This window comes from Pelophylax lessonae, assembly GCF_965119305.1.
Source record: "Pelophylax lessonae genome assembly, chromosome: 4".
Lineage (NCBI taxonomy): Eukaryota > Metazoa > Chordata > Amphibia > Anura > Ranidae > Pelophylax > Pelophylax lessonae.
In genome coordinates, this window is record NC_138771.1 from 606972090 (window position 1) to 606996308 (window position 24219).

Here is a 24219-nt window from a genome sequence, read left to right on the forward strand (position 1 = left end):
TACCAAAAAAAACTGTCCCCTAGCCTCTAATATCCAGAGATGAGTTGGAGACACTGGAATAAGGCGAAGAACAGAGGAGACAGGATCAAACAGCCTTTTTACACAATGCAGAAGATTAACCCCTTAGGTTCCACAGTGAGTATAACCAGCATGCATACTGAATATACAGACTGATTATACTGTTGTGGGTTTAGTAACACTTTAAAGTTAAAATAAGGTAAGAAAGCTATTGTCTAAATCAGTGGTCTCCAAATTGCAGCTTGTGGCCTGGGTGTGACCCTTTCCTTGTCTTTACCTGGCCCTTAGGGCTCTATTTCTCCCTCTGACACCATACATTGAGCAATATTCTTTCTCTGTCGCTCATTGACAGACTATCTATTGATTAATATCAAATTGGGTTATACAGCCCTCTACAGGAGTAGGACACTAGGCAGAAGAAAACGTTCTGGCCACACCTTAGGGGCAGTCCCAGAGAGTATATCCTCTCTCTCTCTGCTACAGGATGTCAGTTTTTTTCTGTCTAGTCAGGAGTAAGGACCTAAGTTCCTTGCTGGGATTTTTTTGTTCCTGGCAAGATTTTTTAGAAAAATTTTTTCTTTTTTAGGCAGCTTTTTTCTCCAGTTGTTCCTGTGAGATCTTCAAGCAATTATGCCGGATCTGGGCGACGGGCTGGATTTTGAAGTCCAGTGGTCACCCCAGCCGGCCTACAAGCGCGTGCAGATTCCAGCTCCGCGCTGGATCAGCCGCGACACATTTCAACAATTTTGCTGGAGCTGGGCGACGGGCTGGATGTTAAGATCCAGTGGTCACCCCAGTCAGCCTACGAGCGCGTGCAGGCCCTAGCTCCGCGCTGGGTCGGCCGCGACATAGTCCCACTGGACGGGGACTGGCCATGCGAGTTAAACGTCTCGCCGGGACGCCAACGACCAGTTGGAAACTGAGTCGCGGCGTCCGTATTGGTCGACAGCCCCCCCACCTCGGTGGAGAGGGGTTCTGTTAGGAGTGGGTGCCCGTAGGTTCCGGTATGGTGAGTAGTATGTTCCCCTTCTCCCCTGTCGGGTTTTGGGAATAGACACGGGCCCCTCTGTGGATGGTCGGACCCTCTTGATTCTGGGTCCCCCCCCTCTATCCTATAGCATGTGTCACAGATCTCCCTCTTGAGTGTGATTTTGTGAATAAGAACCAGGAGGCTTGGTTGGGGAGCTGACTATCGGATAGTCATTGTAAAGAGTGGGCACTGTAAAGGGACCATGACTGAGGTCAGGGGCTGGCGTTATTATTTAAGATGGCCATGTAAGAGGGTGATATGATCCTACCTTATGCATAAGGTTGCAGTTACCTGGACTACCGCCATCCACCGCCGCACACCTCCCGCAGGCTGCACAGGCCGATGCCTTCCTTCCGCAGGCCGCACGTTTTAGCAGGTTCCACAGGCGCAGGCCGCCGCCATCCTCCCGCAGGTCGCGCGGGGCCGCCATTTTGGCATAGCCTCGTGTCTCCTGCATGGGGGCGGCCATTTTTGGAGACGCCCAGCTACCTCGAGGAGTAGCAGGGGCAGCGCCGGAAGGCGTGTAAAGGGGTGGAGCCGCCTCATTTACCCGGGATAACGATCCACAAGACTTCCTGTCTGTAAAGGACAGCGCTGAGAGCAGTTTGGTAGAAGCTTCTGTGCATCAGGTGGTGAGCCCTTGGGGTCTCTCTCTCTCTCTCTCTCTCTGTGGGGGTCCGAAGCAGGTAACACTGAGGGGCGCTGTTGCGCTGGGGGATTACAAAAAAAAAAAAAAAGTTTTTTTTCTTTTGCAATTTTTTGTTTGCTGGCAAGTGTCTTGGATTAATCATGGACCCTGCCACACATGTATCCCCACCTGATCCCCTCGAGGTGACCGCAGGACCCTCCAGTTCCCCACTTATGATTGATGCATTGTCAGCGGTTTTGGAGTCTTTTGTATCCCGGGTGGAGGTGGCCTGTCAGGGACGGGGGGCAAGAAAGCGACCCCCGCCTACCCCTATTTCATCTGACACCTCAGATACGGATTCTGAGCTTGTCACTGCAGCTGCAGGTCCCTCTTCTGGGGCTGCTGTCTCGGGTACGGTCTCCTCAGACAGTGAGGAGGACGTTTCTGCCTCCGCCATAGCACAAGAAGAAGCGTTGGTGGATGCACTAGATGTGTCTGTCCGGGAAACCTTAAGTCTTGAGGTTACACCGGCAGAGGTAGCTGATACTGAAATTCCTTTTGGTACTAGCAAGCCTACCAAAATGGCGAAGGTTTTTCCCTTGCCCAAATGTTTTGGTAATCTAATTAAAGAAGAATGGGGTCGTCCGAAACGAACCCCTGCTATTTCCAAACGCATTGCTAGGCGCTATCCGTTTGAGGAATCCCTCCTTAAAAGATGGACGGTACCACCATTGGTGGACTCACCGATTTCCAGACTAAATAAAGCCACTGTTATCCCGTTGGAGGGCGCTCCGTCCTTTAGGGATCCGGTGGATCGTAAGGTGGAAGCGGTATCCCGCTCCATTTTTTCCCTGATAGGGTCAGCCTTTAGGCCAGTGGTTGCCATTGGTTTAGTTTCACAAACTTTGACAGAATGGACCAAGTTGTTACGCCGTGACCTAGAGGGGAGAAGTATCCCCCCGGCAGTATCAGATCTGCTGGAGCAGATGATACAAGGGCTACAGTTCGTCTGTGACGCCGCCCTGGACGCCACTCCATTGTTGGGGCGTGCATCGGTTTCAGCAGTGGTCCTCAGACGTGTGTTATGGTTAAAGTGCTGGTCGGCGGATCAAGGTTCCAAAAAAGCTTTGGCGAATCTCCCCTTTCAAGGGAATCGCCTGTTTGGGGCCACCTTGGATGAGATTATCAAGGATCTCACTGGGGGCAAGAGCACTTTTTTGCCACAGACTTCTAAGGGTAAAGGACCTCGTAACAGATGAGGACCTTCCTTTTCTGCTCATAAAAAGTTTTTTCGTTCCGCTGGGGCGGGCGATAAGGCGAAGCCCTCCAAAGCCCCTTCAGGGGGTTTCAAAGGGCGCTGGTCGGGTAAACAAAAGTCCGGCTCAGCCAAACCTGAAGATAAGACCAATACAGCCTGAAGGTGCGCCCCCACCCATCTCTGGGGTGGGGGGAACGTCTTCACCGGTTTCCGGATCCATGGCTTATCAGAATCCCGGACAAAGGGGTTCGCGAGGTCATACGGTCGGGATACAAGATCGAGTTTCGATCACTTCCACCGGTGCGATTCTTCCCTTCCAATATTCGACTATCCCCGGATCGCTTAAAAGCTTTGCGAGGGACAGTAATGGACTTGATACAAGAAGGAGTGGTAGTTCCCGTTCCTTGGACAGAACATTTTCAGGGGTTCTATTCAAACCCGTTCACAATACCCAGGAAAGAGGGCAAGGTGCGTCCAATTCTGGACTTGAGAGCACTCAATTGTTTTGTCCGGGTACAAAAATTCAAGATGGAGTCCATCCGAACAGTGGTGGCCTCCCTGCATCAGGGGGATTTCCTGGCGTCCATAAACCTCAAGGATGCCTATCTTCATATCCCCATCTTCGCAGGACATCAGCGTTTTCTTCGCTTTTCCGTAGGAGAGAACCATTATCAGTTTGCGGCGTTACCCTTTGGTCTCGCCACTGCTCCTCGGGTCTTCACAAAGGTGTTGGCCCTAGTTTTGGCGCTGTTGCGACAGTGGGGCATATCTAATCTAGGTTTTCTAGAAGATCTTCTTATCCGTGCGGAGTCTCCGCAGGCTCTGTTGCTAAACTTGGAGATCACGATGATCTCTTTGGAAGAGTTTGGATGGCTGGTGAACCGGCAAAAATCATCCCTGGTTCCCACCAGGAGACTGAACTATCTGGACCTAACTTTGGATACATCCTTGGCAAGAGTGTTTCTCCCTGCGGAGAAACTCCAGAAGATTCAGTCAACGATTTGGATGTTGCTGTCCGTCAACTCGCCTTCCCTTCGGACTTGCATGAGGGTCCTGGGACTGATAGTGGCCTCCTTCGAGGCAGTACCGCTTGCCCAGTCTCATACCCGAATTTTCCAAAAGGAGATTTTTCTCAAATGGAATCGGAAACCCAATTCCCTGGACAATCGCATCCGGTTGAGCAAGCGGACCAGGGAGTCTCTGGTCTGGTTGCTTCGATCTCCGATGCTCAGCCAGGGGAAGTCCATTCTTCCGATAGAATCCAGGTTACCGATAAATGTATTGGAACTGAGAGCAATCAGACTTTGTCTGATTTACTGGACCGAGCAGCTCCAGGGCAGCCCGGTTCGGATCCAGTCGGACAATGCCACGGCCGTGGCTTATGTCAATCACCAAGGGGGCACCAAGAGTGCCCTGGCGGCCATAGAAGTGGCCAGCATTCTTCGTTGGGCGGAACGATTTGTTCCAGCTCTCTCCGCGGTATTTATTCCGGGGGTGGAAAATTGGCAGGCAGATTATCTCAGCCGTCAGATTCTGGATCAAGGGGAATGGTCTCTTCATCCAGAGGTATTTCACCAGCTGTGCCTTCATTGGGGCATCCCGGATGTGGATCTGTTGGCATCTCGGCTCAACAGGAAGGTGCGGAGGTTTGTAGCCCGCTCCCGAGATCCTCTAGCGGACGCAGCAGACGCACTGGTTGCCCCGTGGGGAACAGTATCAGCTACTGTATGCTTTCCCTCCTCTCAAGTTGCTGCCGAAACTTCTTCGCAGGATAGAGGTGGAGGGAATTCCAGTTATCCTGGTAGCTCCGGACTGGCCTCGTCGAGCCTGGTACGCCGACTTGGTTAGGCTGGTCGCAGATGCTCCTTGGAGACTTCCTCTTGCTGAAGGACAAGAGATTGTCAACTTCAGTTATTCCTACTCTAATTAAAGCAAGGAAAGTGACTTCCAGAAAAGTCTATCATCGCACATGGAAGTCTTATATTGCGTGGTGTGAATCCCTTGGATTTCCTCCACGTGCCTATTCGGTGACCCGAATCTTGGCTTTTCTGCAACAGGGGGTTGAGCAGAAGCTGGCCTTGAGTACTATCAAGGGTCAGGTTTCAGCGTTAGCAATCTTCTTTCAGAAGCCATTGGCTACTCATTCCTTGGTGCGGAATTTCATCCAGGGGGTGCGGCACCTGGCTCCGCCAGTGCGCGTGCCCTTACCGCCCTGGGATCTTAATTTGGTGTTGTCGGTTCTTCAGAAACCTCCCTTTGAAGATATTAGGGAGATTCCCTTGCTTACGTTATCCCAGAAGGTGGCCTTCTTGGTGGCCATCACTTCTGCACGCAGGGTGTCAGAACTGGCCGCATTATCTTGTCGTTCCCCATATCTGGTGGTTCATAGGGATAAGGTGGTTCTTCGTCCGAATCCATCCTTTCTTCCTAAAGTGGTTTCAGAGTTTCATCTGAATGAAGATATTGTATTACCTTCCTAAGCCCAGCCATCATCGGGAGTTTGCATTACACTCCTTGGACGTGGTTCGGGTGATCAGGGTATACCTGAAGACTACGGACTCGTTTCGTAAAACGGATTCACTTTTTGTGATCACGGATGGCTCCAAAAAGTCGCGGCAGATGCAGGCAACCCCTATCTCCAGATGGATCAGACAGACGGTGGTACAGGCTTATTCTATTAAGGGTCGGAATCCTCCGTTCCCTGTTAAGGCGCACTCCACTCGGGCGCTTAGTGCTTCCTGGGCCTTCCGCCATCAGGCGTCAGTGGTTCAGGTTTGCAAGGCGGCTACCTGGTCGTCGGTTCATACCTTTACAAAATTTTATAAAGTTGATGTGATGGCATCGGCGGATGCCTCTTTTGGCCGCAAGGTTCTGCAGGCCGCAATTTGAGGAGACTGTTGGTCTACCTCGAGGGTTTTTTTTCTGTTGGGTTTTCAGTTGAGTCTCATCCTTTTGTCTGATGAGCCTTTAAGACTTCTAGTTGGCACTGGTTGGGCCTTCTAGATTGGATTTTGATTTCCATTATCCCACCCCTCATTTGTGGCACTGCTTTGGGACGTCCCAATTTGATATTAATCAAAGAGGACTGCGTCTGTCAATGAGCGACAGAGAAAAATGGATTTTTGTAAAATCTTACCGTAAAATCCTTTTCTCTTAAGCTCATTGACAGACGCAGTACCCGCCCCTCTATTATTGACTTGGGTTGGGTTAAATTCTCTGACACTGCTTTGTGACATAACTGACATCCTGTAGCAGAGAGAGAGAGGATATACCCTCTGGGACTGCCCCTAAGGTGTGGCCAGAACGTTTTCTTCTGCCTAGTGTCCTACTCCTGTAGAGGGCAGTATAACCCAATTTGATATTAATCAAAGAGGACTGCGTCTGTCAATGAGCTTAAGAGAAGAGGATTTTACGGTAAGATTTTACAAAAATCCATTTTTACACTGACACCAACAATAGGGCTCTATTCCTCCCACAGACCCCAAAGATGGGGCACGATTCCTCCCACAGACCCCAAAGATGGGGCACGATTCCTCCCACAGACCCCAAAGATGGGGCACTCCTCTCCCGCAGACCCCAAAGATGGGGCACTCCTCTCCCGCAGGCCACAATTTGAGGAGACTGTTGGTCTACCTCGAGGGTTTTTTTTTTCTGTTGGGTTTTCAGTTGAGTCTCATCCTTTTGTCTGATGAGCCTTTAAGACTTCTAGTTGGCACCGGTTGGGCCTTCTAGATTGGATTTTGATTTCCATTATCCCACCCCTCATTTGTGGCACTGCTTTGGGACGTCCCAATTTGATATTAATCAAAGAGGACTGCGTCTGTCAATGAGCGACAGAGAAAAATAGATTTTTTGTAAAATCTTACCGTAAAATCCTTTTCTCTTAAGCTCATTGACAGACGCAGTACCCGCCCCTCTATTATTGAGTTGGGTTGGGTTAAATTCTCTGACACTGCCTTGTGACATAACTGACATCCTGTAGCAGAGAGAGAGAGGATATACCCTCTGGAACTGCCCCTAAGGTGTGGCCAGAACGTTTTCTTCTGCCTAGTGTCCCATTCCTGTAGAGGGCAGTATAACCCAATTTGATATTAATCAAAGAGGACTGCGTCTGTCAATGAGCTTAAGAGAAAAGGATTTTACGGTAAGATTTTACAAAAATCCATTTTTACACTGACACCAACAATAGGGCACGATTCCTCCCACAGACCCCAAAGATGGGGCACGATTCCTCCCACAGACCCCAAAGATGGGGCACGATTCCTCCCACAGACCCCAAAGATGGGGCACTCCTCTCCCGCAGACCCCAAAGAAGGGGCACTCCTCTCCCACAGACCCCAAAGATAAAAGGAAGGGGGAAAAAAAGCGCCAGTGGAGTGCAGTTTTTAAAAAGAAGGAAGTTTTATTAAAAAAGGAACAGGTGACTCGATAATGGACTCACTTCAGTGCAGTCACTGTGGTGCCCTCCCTGGTGTTGGTCAGTTAGCTCGGTGCCTGCTCTGGGTCCTGATGCGGTCCAATCATCCGGGAGAAGTCCGGGGTCTCTCAGGCGACTTCCGGGTCGGATCGGCATAGGAGATGTGGAGCGTTGTGGAGGCTTCTTCTGGCTGCGTCTGACGTCACGGGGTGTCTGGGCTTTGGTGGGCGTATCCGGGCGTCACAACATGTTTCGGAGCATGCGCAACATGCCGCTGGCGGGCATGCGCACTCCTTTGTCAAGTGTCGCTTGACAAAGGAGTGCGCATGCCCGCCAGCGGCATGTTGCGCATGCTCCGAAACATGTTGTGACGCCCGGATACGCCCACCAAAGCCCAGACACCCCGTGACGTCAGACGCAGCCGGAAGAAGCCTCCACAACGCTCCACATCTCCTATGCCGATCCGACCCGGAAGTCGCCTGAGAGACCCCGGACTTCTCCCGGATGATTGGACCGCATCAGGACCCAGAGCAGGCACCGAGCTAACTGACCAACACCAGGGAGGGCACCACAGTGACTGCACTGAAGTGAGTCCATTATCGAGTCACCTGTTCCTTTTTTAATAAAACTTCCTTCTTTTTAAAAACTGCACTCCACTGGCGCTTTTTTCCCCCTTCCTTTTATGATTAACATTGAGCTGCTTCGCTCACCCGGAGAGCAGCCCGGAGTGCAACCCATCCTCATCCACCAACTGAACAGTGGATCGTCCACACCCGGACTCCCCCTCCCCCCTTTCCCCCCTTACACCCGGGGTCAGCCCAACACTCTCAGCCTCCAGGCATCTGAGCCCTACTCCCCCCCAAGGCTGTTCCAGCTGACAACTCGTCTAAGTACCAGTGTCCTGCCTGAACCCCGCCTGACCATTTGCCTCTACTAGCAGCCATAATAGAGAGCAGCACCCCCTGTGAGCGCTTTAAATAACATACTTTCTTTCTACAGCCCCCAAAGATGGGGCACAATTCCTCCCGCAGACCCCAAAGATGGGGCACTCCTCTCCCGCAGACCCCAAAGATGGGGCACTCCTCTCCCGCAGACACCAAAGAAGGGGCACTCCTCTCCCGCAGACCCCAAAGATGGGGCACTCCTCTCCCGCAGACCCCAAAGAGGGGGCACTCCTCTCCCGCAGACCCCAAAGACGGGGCACTCCTCTCCCGCAGACATCAAAGACGGGGTACTCCCCTCCCACAGACACCAAAGATGGGACACTCTTCCTCCCACAGACACCAAAGATGGGGTACTCTTCCTCCCACAGACACCAAAGATGGGGTACTCTTCCTCCCACAGACACCAAAGATGGGGTACTCTTCCTCCCACAGACACCAATGATGGGGTACTCTTCCTCCCACAGACACCAAAGATGGGACACTCTTCCTCCCACAGACTCCAAAGATGGGGCACTCTTCCTCCCACAGACCCCAAAGATGGGACACTCTTCCTTCCACAGACTCCAAAGATGGGGCACTCTTCCTCCCACAGACCCCAAAGATGGGACACTCTTCCTCCCACAGACTCCAAAGATGGGGCACACTTCCTCCCAGACTCCAAAGCTGGTGCACTTTTCCTCCCACAGACTCCAAAGATGGGGTTTGTGCACGGGGAGGGGGTGGGGGGTTATGCCAAAAATTAGCCACGAGCCTGAAAAGCACAGTTGTCTAATGTCTTTGTCTGGTCTGGCATTAGCAGTAACCCTTACTCAAAACAGCTGACCCTAATCATGTGAAGGGTTGTCTTTATACTTTTGACCATTTAGGGAGGTGGGATGGTCAGGTGTCCACAAACCTTTGCCCACAAAGTGTACATTTGTTTCTTAAAATAGAACCATATTCTGAAAAATACAAATGGGTGAACAGACCGGATGTTTAATGTAGAACAGATATACTTTGTCTCTTCTGCCTTAAAGTTGCTTACCTGTCTGTCCGCCCCTGTATAAAAAGCTGCACAAATTCCACAATGCTGAAGTTGACAGAACTCCTATGCATGCACAGGTGTGACATCATGTTTACCTAGCCGATCGAAGATGTCAACAGCTGATGGGGAGCTTCAGGACATTGCATTGCTGACCGGAAAGGGGAGTATAGTTCCGCTTTGAGGACAGACATCTGTCTGGTGCTCTCTGTATTGCAGCATTACAGCATATGAGACCCAAATTGAGGGTCTAGTCTGATATCAAAAGGAAGTGTGGAATCCTGAGTTTACCACAAAGGGTATTGATAGGCTTTTGTTTAGCCATAATCCACCTGCCAAAAATATTAGGATCACCTTCATAATTGTGTAATCTTGTTTAACCAGTTGCCGACTGCCCTATAGCACTTTTACATCACGCTTCCGTGTATTGGGCGCAAGTGCGTGCCGCCGCTGGTAAGCTCAATCCCGCTGTGATTCTACACAGCAGGTCCCCATGATCATTCTTGTACTGGTAATGTAAACAAAGCAGCTTGCTGATCTGTCAGTACAGAAGGCATGGAGATAACCATGTAAAGGCAGGAACACCGATAAATGCCTTCCACTAGTAAAAACACCTCCCCCACTACACTGAAACACTAGGTAGCCAGTGCCATTAGTACAGTGACAGTGCATATTTTTAGCGCTGATCACTGTATTAGGTTCACTGATTTCCAAAAAAGTGTCAGGTGTCTGATTTGTCCACTGCAATATCGCAGACCCGCTATAAGTGACTGATCACCGCCATTACTAGTAGAAAATAAATAAATAAAAATTCCATAAATATATCCCATTGTTTGTAGACGCGATAACTTTTGCACAAACTAATCAATATATACGCCTATCAGGAGTTTTTTTTTTAACAAAAATATGTAGCAGAATACATATTGGCCTAAATTTGTATTGGATATGTTTTAGAGCAGAAAGTAAAAAATATATATTTCTTTTCCAAAATCATTGGTCTTTTTTTGTTTATAGCGCTAAAAATAAAACACCACCAAAAGAAAGCTCTATTTGTGGAGGAAAAAAAGGACAACCTTTTTTTGGTTACAGTGTCGCACAACCGTGCAAGTGTGAGTTAAAGTAGAGCAGTGCCGTAGCGCAAAACATGGCCTGGTCATGAAGAGGGATAAGTCAGAGCTTAAGGCCCCTTCCACACTAGGGAGTCCATCGGACGGACTGTCTCTGCGCTGTGTGCGGAGACACAGCTGTCAAGTCCCCATGCATCTCTATGGGGGAATCGCATGGGAATGGACCGTCTGTCCGTTCTCATCCGATCCCATGCCCTGGACGGATGGAAAATAGGGTTTCCATCCATCCAGATTTGACGGATGGGATCGGATGTCAGCGGACATGTCTCCGCTGACATCCAATGCCCCATAGAGATGCATGGGGTGACCGTTCAGATCCGCCAAAAAAACGGACAGGCGGATCTGAACGGTCCGCCTGTGTGAAAGGGGCCTAAGTGGTTAAAATCTCTCTACTACAGCCCTGCCCAAAAGTTTTGAGAATGAAACAAATATTATATTTCACAAAGTCTGCTGCTTTAGTGTTTTTTTTTTTTAGTTATTTTTGTCAGATGTTACTATTGTATACTGAAGTATAATTACAAGCATTTCATACGTGTCAAAGGCTTTTATTGACAATTACATTTTTATGCAGAGAGTCAATATTTTCAGTGTTGACCCTTCTTTTTCAAGACCTCAGAAATTCCCCCTGGCATGTTGTCAATCAACTTCTGGCCCACATCCTGACTGGTGGCAGCCCATTCTTACATAATCAATGCTTGGAGTTTGTCAAAATTTGTGGGTTTTTTTGTTCACCCGCCTCCTTAGGATTGACCACAAGTTCTCAATGGGATTAAAGGCAGAAGTTTTTTTTTTATCTATTTATCTAGGGTATTTATAAAACAAACCTTCTGTGTGCAGCAGCACCCCCCTCATACTTACCTGAGCCCATCTTTATCCCGCAATGTTGCAGGAGTCTCTAAGCTGCCCAGGACTCCCCTCCTCATTTGCTGAGACCGCAGCGCAGTACCAGTGGCTCCCGCGCCATTGGCTGTCAAAGTCAGCCAATCAGGAGAGAGAGGGGGCAGCTCTGTGTCTAAATGGTCACACAGGGCCATGACTCGGTTTCAGTGCCCCCATAGCGAGCTGCTTGCTGGGGGGGGGCACTTAACAGGAGGGAAGGGCCTGGAGAGCCAAAGAGGGACCCCAGAAGAGGAAGACCCGGGCCACTCTGAAAAACCAACTGCACAGAGCAGGTAAGTATAACACGTTTATTTATTTTTTTTTAAAAGACTATACAATCACTTTAAGGCCTGGGGAGTTTCCTGGCCATGGGCCCAAAATTTTAATGTTTTGTTCCCAAAGCCGCTTAGTTATCACTTTTGTCTTATGGCAAGGTGCTCCATCAGGCTGGAAAAGGCATTGTTCCTCACCAAACTGATCTTGGATGGTTGGGAGAAGTTTCTCTCGGAGGATGTTTTTGTACCATTCTTTATTCATGGCTGTGTTCTCAGGCAAAATTGTCAAAGAGCCCATTCCCTTGGCTGAGAAGCAACCCCACACATGAATGGTCTCAGGATGCTTTACTGTTGGCATGACACAGGACTGATGGTAGCACTCACCTTTTCTTCTCTGGACATGTTTTTTTCTGGACGCCCCAAACAATCAGAAAGGGGATTCGTCAGAGAAATCTACTTTACCCCATTCCTCAGCAGTCCAATCCCTGTACCTTTTGCAGAATATCAGTCTGTCCCTGATCTTTTTTTTTTTTCCTGGAGAAAAGTGGCTTCTTTGCAGCCCCTCTTGAAACCAGGCCATCCTCCAAAAGTCTTCACCTCACTGCATGCAGATGCACTCACACCTGCCTGCTGCCATTCCGGATCAAGCTCTGCACTGGTGGTGCCCCAATCCCACAGCTGAATCAACTGTAGGAGACGGTCCTAGGGCTTGCTGGATTTTCTGGGAGTCCCTGAAGCCTTCCTCACCAACTGAACCTCTCTCTTTGAAGTTCTTGATTATCCGATAAATGGCTGATTTAGGTGCAATCTTAGTAGCAGCATCACCCTTGTCTGTGAATCGCTTTTTTTGTGCAAAGCAATGATGACTGCACGTTTTTTCTTTGCAGGTAACCGTGGTTAACAGAGGAAGAACAATGCATTAGAGCAAGGGTCTTCAAACTATGGCCCTCAAGTTGTTCTGGAACTACAATTCCCATCATGCCTAGTCATGTCTGTGAATGTCAGAGTTTTACAATGCCTCATGGGATGTGTAGTTCTGCAACAGCTGGAGGGCCGTAGTTTAAGGATCCCTGCATTAGGGCTCTTTCACACGGGCGTTCCTTTTTTTTTGCCCGATCAGGTCCTTTTTTTTTTTTTTGTAACGGACACGGATGACACTTGTGTCATCCGGTCCGTATGTCCGTTTTTCATCCCATCCGTTTGCGGATGAAAAACTGACATAATGCATGTCTATGTAAATACGGATGTCTGCGGATGACACCACTGACATCTGTTTTTGCTTCAGTTCCGTTTTTTGAAAGGAAGAAAAAATAGGGTTCTCCTCCGTTCAAAAAAACTGAACTGAACTGACAAAAAACGGATGTCAGAGGATGATCATCCGATGACATCCGTATTTACATAGAGATACATTATGTCAGTTTTTCATCCGCAAACGGATGGGATGAAAAACGGACATACGGAACGCCCGTGTGAAAGAGCCCTTAGAGTGATTTCCAGCCTTGTTCGCGTTAACACTGACGACATGATCTCAGCTGGTCCTTTTGTTACAAGGCTGAAATGCAGTGGAAATGTTTTTTTGGTATGAAGTTAAAGAGGGACTTTACCATTAATTTGCAATTTATATTATCAATCTCCATAACATTCTGGAGTATATGCAAATTGCATCATAAAAACTAAGGCAGGAGACTTTGTGAAAGTTTTTTGTCACTCAAAACTTTTGACCAAGGCTGTATTCCAAAATCACCTTCCTGATAATTGTAGAGATGATTGTGCCAGAGAAGTTAGCTTGGAAGGTAAACTGCTGAGCCAGGAAATGTGTTTTATCCCAATTTTACTCTAGGACTTTAGAGGATGCCATCATGGGGCCAGGCACACACAAAGTATGTGGGGGTTTTTGTTACTGGAATGTGTAATATGTGTTCTTCAAATGCCATAAGTCAGACATTTTGTAAGTTCATCTAAGCCCAACAACAAAATTGTAATATTGTGCAGCTTAGCAGTCCTTAGATGTGGTAGCTTCATTTGCTGTCTTTTTGCAGGCTGTTCACTTTGTGTCCCTGTAAATAATATACTTCTGGTACAAGAGAGGCTACACTCCCTCCTCCACTGTATCTATGGAGACAGCCATGGTTGCCACCAAGGCTGGACTTCAAAATATGTCTGAATTTTAAATGGATCTGCTAGAGATGCAAGGTTATTATATGTACCACATCCCAAGTTTGATAAACATTTATTTTTTGGGAAAACACATAACGGGACTTTTTTTTTTTTTTTTTTCTTTTAGGTGCTCAAAGACTAGAAAATGTTTTTCACAATATATCTAAAATCTATTTTTATTTCAGATAATCAAAGTTAAAAATTACATATTGTTCAAACCAAAATTCATACGGTCGTTCTACAGAGGTTTTTTGCTCAACATATTTCACAGAGTTGTAGCTTTTTCAGGAGACTTATAAAGTCTTGTACATAATAGCACTATGAATAGAAACAGTAAAAAATCATTAAATATGGACCTTTAACAGTCTACAAGTCAAAAACAAATTAACACATGGAAAAACATTTTGAAAGATTTTTCATTGTTATACAAACACTTCTAACATCCTAATATATATGGGATATCTGATTAAAAGTTCTCACCCCAGACGTGAAATAGGAATTTAAACATTTTAATGGAAAAACATGGATGGATAGACCTGTGGAATATCAGTGTGCCATAGAGGAGGTACGCCCCCTAATGGAACCTGCAAATATGTAGGACCCATCCCCAGGGCAGCCATCATAAATTGTGGGGCCCCTTACACAGCTTTAGGCCTGCCCCCCCCCCCCCATGCCATCCCACCAAATCCTAACTAGCTATTCCACTGAGTCCTTCACTGCACACACTTTTATTTTAACAATCTTACCGCTTAATACGTGAAAATGAAAAGTGTATTCCAAGTCATCAGCGCTTTCAAGATTTAGCAGTAAGGAATTATATTTTGCCCAAAAAGACATCCCAATCCATCAGCTGTATGCACTCAGCCCCCACTCACACCTGTACGCACTCAGCCCCCCCCCCCACGCCTGTACGCACTCAGCCCCCCCCCACGCCTGTACGCACTAAGCCCCCCTCACGCCTGTACGAACTCAGCCCCCCCCTCACGCCTGTACGCACTTAGCCCCCCCCTCACGCCTGTACGCACTCAGCCCCCCATCACACCTGTATGCACTCAGCCCCTGCACGTGTGTGTGTGTGTGTATATATTTAAAAACACACACACATGTACAAGCGCAGACATGTACACACCCCCTTCACTTGTACAATAGCCCTTACTGGTAAGGTGGTCTCTCTAGTCCCAGCTCCTCTTTCCACATGTGGCTGAGACACAGAGAGGAGCTGCATTCCAGGATACAGTACCTGTACTGTGTACAGTGCACATACGAGTAGTGCACATGCAGGAAGTAGCCAGTGGTGGCAGCAAAGAGCCCGATGTGAGCTCAATGACACAGACAGAGCAGCCGTAGCTGCCGACTCTCAATCAGAAAGCCAGCGCAGCCACGGAGCTCCTCTGTACCCACCTCTGCCTTCTCTCATTCTCACCAGGCAGCCGGGCCCGTTGAAACGCTCGGGCCCCTTACAAGTGTATGGGCTGTAGCCCCCTGATGGCGGCCCTGCCCATCCCCACTCAGTGACGTAAGACGCCGCTGGGATGGAGGAGGTATGTAGGAAACCCTCAGGGCGGTTGTTTGATTGCTACAGCAGCTCGCCCTGGTGGATACCTGTAAGCACTGGTGTGGAAGATTTAGGTAGGTATTATATGCAACCCCTGACAAGCTGTAACCAAAGATGAGGCTTTGATGGATATCGGTGTATCATGGTATCTGCTTGCTTTAGGGGACTGCTCCAGCTCGAGGGCATTGCTGATGGTGCCTGGTCTTGTTTATCTGTTTGCCTGGTCTGATTTAACTATTAGAATCACAGGTGGAAATGGAAAGTCTCTTTTTCTCTTCCCCTGATGTTTGATGGCAAATTGAAATTGAGGTAAGAGAAATATGGGAGGACATTGAGGGGACTAACGACATGTCTCCCTATTAGTGGTTGTATAGTCCCATGGTTACCTTTGTAAAATATTTCTATATAGGTAACTGCTAGTAATTAACCTCCCTGGCGGTCTGATTATTTTAGTGTTTTTGAATGTCAAAGCGGTACATTGGTTTGCATGGAAATCGGTTTTATATTGTAGGCCTGTAATTCTTAGGAATAAAACAATAAAAATGAATACATTAAATTAATCAATTATTAATAACAATAAAAGGAATAAAACCATAAGGCCCCTTTCACACTAGCGTACTGTTCAGATCCACCTGTCAGTTTTTCAGGCGGATCTGAACGGATGCCAAATGCATCTCTATGGGGCATCGGATGTCAGCGGAGACACGTCCACTGACATCCGATCCGACAAATCTGGACAGATGGAAACCATATTTCACCATCCGTCCAGCGGATCGGATGAGAACGGACAGGCGTTCTGTTCCCATCCAATTCCTCCATAGAGAACAGCGGGGACCTGACAGCTCTGTCTCCGCACACAGCGCTGCCATCCGCCTGCTCAGCGGGGGATCAGCGGATCGATCCCCCGCTGAGATAAACAGAGTCCGCCGACGAACTCCCTTGTGTGAAAGGGGCCTAAAAGTGCAGGCAGGGCACTGGACAAAACTGAGGTAAAATGATTTGATACAGTGATGAAATCCTAACAGATCTCAATGTATCATGTCATGTTTTGTGTACTTTTTTTTTTTTTTAATTTTCCACCCCCGTTTTGTGGCACTCACAGGGAAGGGAACCCGGAAGACTGATGCCTGCGTTCTATCATAATACCGCTACCTATCAGATTCTGCAAAAAATGTACTGTGCATGCGCCATGCGTTCCAACATGGCCGCTATGCGTTTCAATAGCTTTCCTAATGTGACAGAAAAAGAAGCAGCTGCGGACATCTTCTTACACCCACGCAAGTCTTGAATTTTAGATTTATTTTACCAGTAAACTGACCTTATAGACTGAAAGACTGAATATTAGTATTACATTTCTATTATTTTTGTAATATAGTAAGTATAGAGAGAAACCTGCGGGTAGAAGGTGGCGACGTCCTTGGTACACCCCGCACTGCTCAGCGACAAACTGATTATATACTGAAATAGTACTGCAAAATAGGTCTGAAATTCAAGCGTTGCTTGGTTGTAAGAACATATCTGTTGCTGCTTCATGTTCTGTCACATTAGGAAAGCTATTGGAATGCATGGCGCATGTGCAGTAAGTTTTCTCGGCCATCACTTCCGGTTGCAGAATCTGATAGGTAGCCGTATTCTGGTACAACACTGGCATTGGCCAGAGGACATCGGCGAATCGTAGGGACAAGGTAAGTTTTAATACAGGGCAATCCCAAGTGTGGCTCACTCGGGATTACTGTCAGGGAGGTTAAAGCGTTGGCATTCTGAGATCTGATACCGCTAAAAGGTGGTCATGGGACCCAAATAGAGTTTAAAACACGGGGTTCAGCCTCCTGGATACGGTGGGTAACATTTTGTTCTGGAATTTTGGAAAACTAAAGCTACATTAATCCCAATTAGATAAGGCCAAATATACTAATTTTCCCCTTCCCCCGTTTTCTCTTTTCTTCCTTTTTCCCCCAACCGCCCCCCCATTTTCCCAATGGGGATGGGTCCTACATATTTAAAAGGTACCATTAGGGGGCGTACCTCCTCTATGGCACCCAGATATCCCGCAGGTCTATCCATCCATGTTTTTCCATCAAAGTGTTTAAATTCCTATTTCACATCTGGGGTGAGAACTTTTCATCAGATATCTCATATATTAACCACTTTAGGACCGGAAGGATTTGCCCCCTTCCTGACCAGGCCCTATTTTGCAATTCGGCATTGAATTGCAAAATACTGCATTATTTTAACGGACAATTGTGTGGTCCTGTGAGGCTGTACCAAAATAAAATTGATGTCCTTTTTTTCCCACAAATAGAGCTTTCTTTTGGTGGTATTTGATCACATGTGCGATTTTTATTTTTTGCGTTTATAAACAAAAAAAAGAGCGACATTTTTGAAATAAAAAATATATATATTTTTTACATTCTGCTATGACCTTCTCAAAAAAAAAAAAAAATTGAAAAATCAAAAATTTAACATTTTAGGCCAATTTGTTTTCTGCTACATATTTTTGGTAAAAAAAAAAAAAAAAAAAAAATCACAATAAGCGTATTTTGATTGGTTTGCGCAAGTTTATCGTGTCTACTAACTACGGGACAGATCGGACCCGAATGACATTTTTAGGGGGACCAGTGACATTAATACAGTAATCAGTGTTAAAAGTATGCACTGTTACTGTAATAATGACACTGGCAGGGAAAGGGTTAACATTATGGGTGATCAAGGGGTTAAATGTTAGCCTAGGGGAGCGATTCTAACTGTGGGGTGGCTTCTGAAATGACCATAGAGACATGTGATCCTATATAGAAGGATCACATGGGCTCTATGATCATTTCAGGGAGAAGAACGGTCGGCTGTGTTTACAACAGCTGACCGTTCTCTCTCAGCGGGGAACGATCGTGGGTGTCAGGCGGCAATCGGAGCCAAGTACATGAGGAAGGCAGCGCATGAACCACACCGGGATGCAATGGATAAGGAAGTCAGGTGAACATCCAGTATAGAAAGGGTTAACAGTTTATTGGTATTGATAACCGAAAAACAAAGTGCATAAAATGCTTACATCCCCCTGGGCTGGAGTGGACAAGGGCACCTGGCAGCAAGCAACGCGAGTGCGAGGAGGTCAGTCTCCCAGGACTGCTGAGCAGTGTGTGGACAAAGCCGGAAACCAGCCGGCGCAAGGATGAAAGGACTCTGCTGTAGTTCCGTAGCGGTGACATCAGCCGGACAGGCGCCACTTGCGGGGAAGTACCAGGAACCAGGGTGGACCACAAGCTATATGGTTGCCATGACTACATGTTTCGCGCTATGCGCTTTATCAAGTCATCCTTGAAGATGACTGGATAAAGCGCGAAACATGTAGTCATGGCAACCATATAGCTTGTGGTCCACCCTGGTTCCTGGTACTTCCCCGCAAGTGGCGCCTGTCCGGCTGATGTCACCGCTACGGAACTACAGCAGAGTCCTTTCATCCTTGCGCCAGCTGGTTTCCGGCTTTGTCCACACACTGCTCAGCAGTCCTGGGAGACTGACCTCCTCGCACTCGCGTTGCTTGCTGCCAGGTGCCCTTGTCCACTCCAGCCCAGGGGGATGTAAGCATTTTATGTACTTTGTTTTTCGGTTATCAATACCAATAAACTGTTAACCCTTTCTATACTGGATGTTCACCTGACTTCCTTATCCATTGCATCCCGGTGTGGTTCATGCGCTGCCTTCCTCATGTACTTTTATCCATATCAGCACCCTTCCTATGCTCGTTGGCTAGCAGCAGAAAAAACGCTGGGGAGCCTCACAGGCTTCTTTCTATCCCTCCACCCTAAAGGCACCCCAGAAGCGCCAGATTTGTGATTATTGCTTTGACTTCTGGACTGGAATTTTTCCTATGGCTGCCCTGGGTGCGAATCTCTTTACTGAGCCATTAGTTGGCTAACAGCAGAACAATCGCTGGGGAGCCTCACAGGCTTACTTCTATCCCTCCACCCTACAAGCATCCCAGGAGCGCCTGATTTGTAAATATTGCTTTGGCAATCGGAGCCGCCTGCCCGCTGCATCAGCTTCCCCGCTGACGCCCCTTAGCCTCCCGAGAGCGAGCACCGTACATGTACGACGATTTGCCTGGGAGCGGCTGCCTGCCGCAGTATAACTGTGGCGGGCAGTCATAAAGCAGTTAAGATGTTAGAAGTGTTTGTATAACAATGAAAAATCTTTGAAAATGTTTTTCCATGTGTTAATTTTGGTTTTGACTTATAGACTGTTAAAGGTCCATATTTAATGAATTAATACGGTTTCTATTTATTCATAGTGACATTATGTACAAGACTTTACAAGTCTCCTGAAGAAGCCGCAACTTTTGGTGAAACATGTTGAGCAAAAAGACCTCTGTACAGTGACCATATGAATTTTGGTTTTACCAGTACGTAATTTTTAACTTTGATTATTTCAATAATGTCTGCCTTTCTTCATCTACTTTACACGATAGACCATGGCTCTTTTCACATCAAAGTTAATGTCAAGGAAACTGAATTTTTTGACATGGTCAATAGGTATTTTCTTACCTCGAAAATGACAACTAATGCTGACACAACATCATTAGGATTGGTAAGCTGCAATAAAATAAATGTATTGCTGTCACAAAAATAAGACGCTGTTGCTCAGATTAAAAAAAAAAACAATTTTATTCATTACTGTGTATGTCCGCTGGTATGTAGCAGTGCTGCGGTAATGTCTTATGAGGAGTCCCAGTCCAATGGGAAGCAATTGACCTGTAATTACAATTTGTAACTTGTAAATGCCATATACAGGGTAGCCTGGGGCCAATACTATCCTTTATGTGAAAGCAGCACAATCAGCAAAATAAGGAGAGCAGCCACCAAAACAATGATTGCGCACCACTGCCGCCGATCTGTAAGAGAGAGGGAGGGGGAAAAAAAAATTGGTTATTGCTGCTGAATTCTCTAAACCAGTATTTCTCAACCTTTTTTCAGTCATGGCACCCTTTAAAGTATGCAAAATATCGAGGTGGCCCCAGATAAAAAAAAAAAAAAAAAAAAAAAATGGATTTTTGTAAGAACTTACCGTAAAATCCTTTTCTCTTAAGCTCATTGACAGACGTAGTCTTCTTGATTCTCAAGAGCTGGGTTATGTTGTCTCCGCAGGAGTAGGACTAGGCAGAATGACAAAACGTTCTGGCTCCACCCTAGGGGCAGTCCCTGAGGGTATATCCTCCCTCTCTCTGCTACAGGGAATCAGTTCCGTTTAAAGCAGTACAGAGAATTTAACCCAACCCAACTCAATGATAGAGGGGCGGGTACTACGTCTGTCAATGAGCTTAAGAGAAAAGGATTTTACGGTAAGTTCTTACAAAAATCCATTTTTCTCTATCGCTCATTGACAGACGTAGTCTTCTTGATTCTCAAGAGCTGGGACATCCAGAAGCAGTGCCACAAATGAGGGGTGGGATTGACAAAATCAAATCCAATCTAGAAGGCCCAACCGGTGCCAAACTAGAAGTTTTAAAGGCTCATTATAAACAAAGAATGAGACTAAAGAAAAATTTTCCAACGGAAAAACCCTCGAGGTAGACCACTGGTCTCCTCAAATTGCGGCCTGCAAAACCTTGCGGCCAAACGAGGCATCAGACGATGCCATTACATCAACTTTATAATGTTTAGAAAAAGGTATGCACCGACGACCAGGTAGCCGCCTTGCACACCTGGACCACTGACGCCTGATGGCGAAAGGCCCATGACGCACTAAGTGCCCGAGTGGAGTGCGCCTTAACAGGGAACGGGGGCTCCCGACCCTTAATAGAATAAGCCTGCACTACCGTCTGTCTGATCCATCTGGAAATGGTCGCGGCAGATGCAGGCAACCCCTTTTTGGGTCCATCTGGGATCACAAAAAGTGAATCCGTCTTGCGAAACGAGTCTGTCGTTTTCAAGTATACCCTGATCGCCCGGACCACATCCAAGGAGTGCAAAGCAAATTCCCGAGGATGACTGGGCTTAGGACACAGGGAAGGTAATACAATTTCTTCATTCAGATGAAATTCTGAAACCACTTTTGGTAGGAAGGATGGATTCGGACGAAGAACCACCTTATCTCTATGAACCACCAGATATGGTGAACGACAAGATAATGCGGCCAGTTCTGACACCCTGCGTGCAGAAGTAATAGCCACCAAGAAGGCCACCTTCTGGGACAACGTGGGTAGAGGAATCTCCCTAATATCTTCAAAGGGAGGTTTCTGAAGAACCGACAACACTAAATTAAGATCCCAGGGGGGTAACGGTGCGTGCACTGGCGGAGCCAGATGTCGCACCCCCTGGATGAAATTCCGCACCAAGGAATGAGTAGCCAAAGGCTTCTGAAAGAAGATGGCTAATGCTGAGACCTGACCCTTGATAGTACTCAAGGCCAGTTTCTGCTCAACCCCTTGTTGCAGAAAAGCCAATATTCGACTAATCGAATAAGACCGAGGACGGAACCCCAAAGGTTCACACCATGCAATGTAGGACTTCCATGTGCGATGATAAATCTTTCTGGAAGTCGCTTTCCTTGCTTCAACTAGAGTAGGAATAACTGAAGCTGACAAACCTTTGTCCTTCAGCACCTGGGTCTCAATAGCCAGGCCGTTAAAGCCAGCGATCGTAAAGCAGGATGGAAGATCGGTCCCTGAGACAGTAGATCCTCCCTGAGAGGAAGTCTCCATGGGACGTCCGCCACCAGTCTGACCATGTCGGCGTACCAAGCTCGACGAGGCCAGTCTGGAGCTACCAGGATTACTGGGATTCCTTCCTCCTCTACCCTGCGAAGAAGTCTTGGCAGTAACGCGAGAGGAGGGAAGGCATATATTAGCTGGTATTGCCCCCACGGGGCGATCAGTGCGTCTGCGGTTTCTGCTAGAGGATCGCGGGAGCGAGCCACGAATCTCTGAACTTTCCTGTTGAATCGTGATGCCAACAGATCCACATCCGGGGTGCCCCACCGTAGGCACAACTGGTGGAAAACGTCTGGATGGAGGGACCATTCCCCCTGATCCAGGGTCTGACGGCTGAGATAATCTGCCTGCCAATTCTCCACCCCCGGAATGAACACCGCAGAGATTGCTGGAACAAATCGTTCCGCCCAGCGAAGAATGCAAGCCACTTTGGCCGCTCGGACACTCTTGGTGCCCCCCTGATGATTGACATAAGCCACGGCCGTGGCATTGTCCGACTGGATCCGAACCGGGCTGCCCTGGAGCTGCTCGGTCCAGTGAATCAGACAAAGTCTGATCGCTCTCAGTTCCAATACATTTATCGGTAACCTGGATTCTTCCGGGGACCAAAGTCCCTGGACAGATAACTGACCAAGAATTCCTCCCCATCCGGATAGACTGGCATCCGTGGTCACTATCGTCCAATATATTGGCAGAAATGACTTTCCCTGGCTGAGCATTGGAGACCGAAGCCACCAAACCAGAGACTCTCTGGTCTGTTTGCTCAATCGTATCTGATTGTCCAGGGATTCCGGATTCCGATTCCATCTGAGAAGAATCTCTTGCTGAAGAATTCGGGTATGGGACTGGGCAAATGGGACTGCTTCGAATGAAGCCACCATCAACCCCAGAACCCTCATGCAAGTCCGAAGGGAAGACCAGCTGTTGGACAGTAACAACTGGACTGCTGATTGAATCTTTCGGAGTTTCCCTACCGGAAGAAAAACTCTTGTCCTGACTGTGTCTAGAATTAGACCCAGATATTCGAGCCTCTGGGTGGGAACCAGGAATGACTTTTGCTGGTTCACCAGCCACCCAAATTCCTGTAAAGAAATCATAGTAATTTCTATGTTTTGTAGCAAGGTCTGAGGAGACTCTGCATGAAGCAGAAGATCGTCTAGGTAACCTAGAATCGATATACCTCTTTGGCGCAGAAGTGCCAACATTGGGGCCAACACCTTTGTGAAGACCCGCGGAGCCGTGGCGAGACCGAAAGGTAACGCCACAAACTGATAGTGGTTCTCCTCTACGGAAAAGCGTAGAAAACGCTGATGTCCTGCGAAAATGGGAATGTGAAGATAGGCGTCCTTGATGTCTATGGACGCTAGGACATCCCCTGGATGCAGGAAGGCTGCTACCGTGCGAATGGACTCCATTCTGAATCTTCTTATGTTGACGAAAGAATTGAGTGCTCTTAAGTCCAGAATTGGACGCACTTTGCCCTCTTTCCTGGGTATTGTAAACAGGTTTGAATAAAACCCTTGAAACCGTTCTGTCCAAGGAACGTGGACTACCACTCCTTGTTGTAGTAAATCTGTGACTGCTCTCCGCAGATCTTCTAAACGATCTGCGGATAGTCGGATATTGGAAGGGAAGAATCGCGCCGGTGGGAGAGATCGAAACTCGATCTTGTACCCTGACCTTATGACTTCGCAAACCCATTTGTCCGGGATTCTGGAAAGCCATGGATCCGGGAACCGGCGAAGACGTCCCCCCACCCCAGTTACGGGTGGGGGCGCACCTTCAGGCTTTGGATGGTTTATCTTCAGGTCTGGAGGGGGCGAGCTTTTGCTTGCCCGACCAACGACCCCTGACGCCTCCTGTAGGAGCTTTGGAGGACTTAGTTTTTTCACCCGCTGGACGAAAAAACCTCTTGTGAGCAGAAAAAGAAGGCCCTCGTCTTTGACGAGTTCCTCTACCTTTAAAATTTTGCGGTAAAAAGGTGCTTTTTCCACCGGTGAGATCCTTAATGATCTCATCTAAGTTGGCTCCAAATAGACGCTCTCCTGAAAAGGGGATATTAGCCAATGCTTTTTTGGAACCTTGGTCGGCTAACCAACCTTTTAGCCACAGTGTACGCCTGAGAACCACTGCTGAGACTGATGCTCGCGCCATTAATGGAGTGGCGTCTAACGCCGCATCACATACAAACTGTAACCCCTGTATCA

General features: G+C 47.7%; 1 protein-coding gene across 1 annotated transcript in view; it reads right to left on the reverse strand.

The window, feature by feature from the left end:
• Positions 1 to 19952: 19952 nt before the first annotated feature.
• Positions 19953 to 24219, reverse strand: part of STX10 (syntaxin 10) — a 37141-nt gene continuing 32874 nt past the window's right edge. The window contains exon 8 of the mRNA XM_082255491.1: positions 19953 to 20194. Coding sequence (XP_082111617.1) covers positions 20112 to 20194 — 83 coding nt within the window. The 3' untranslated portion in view covers positions 19953 to 20111. The remainder of the gene's footprint in view (positions 20195 to 24219) is intronic.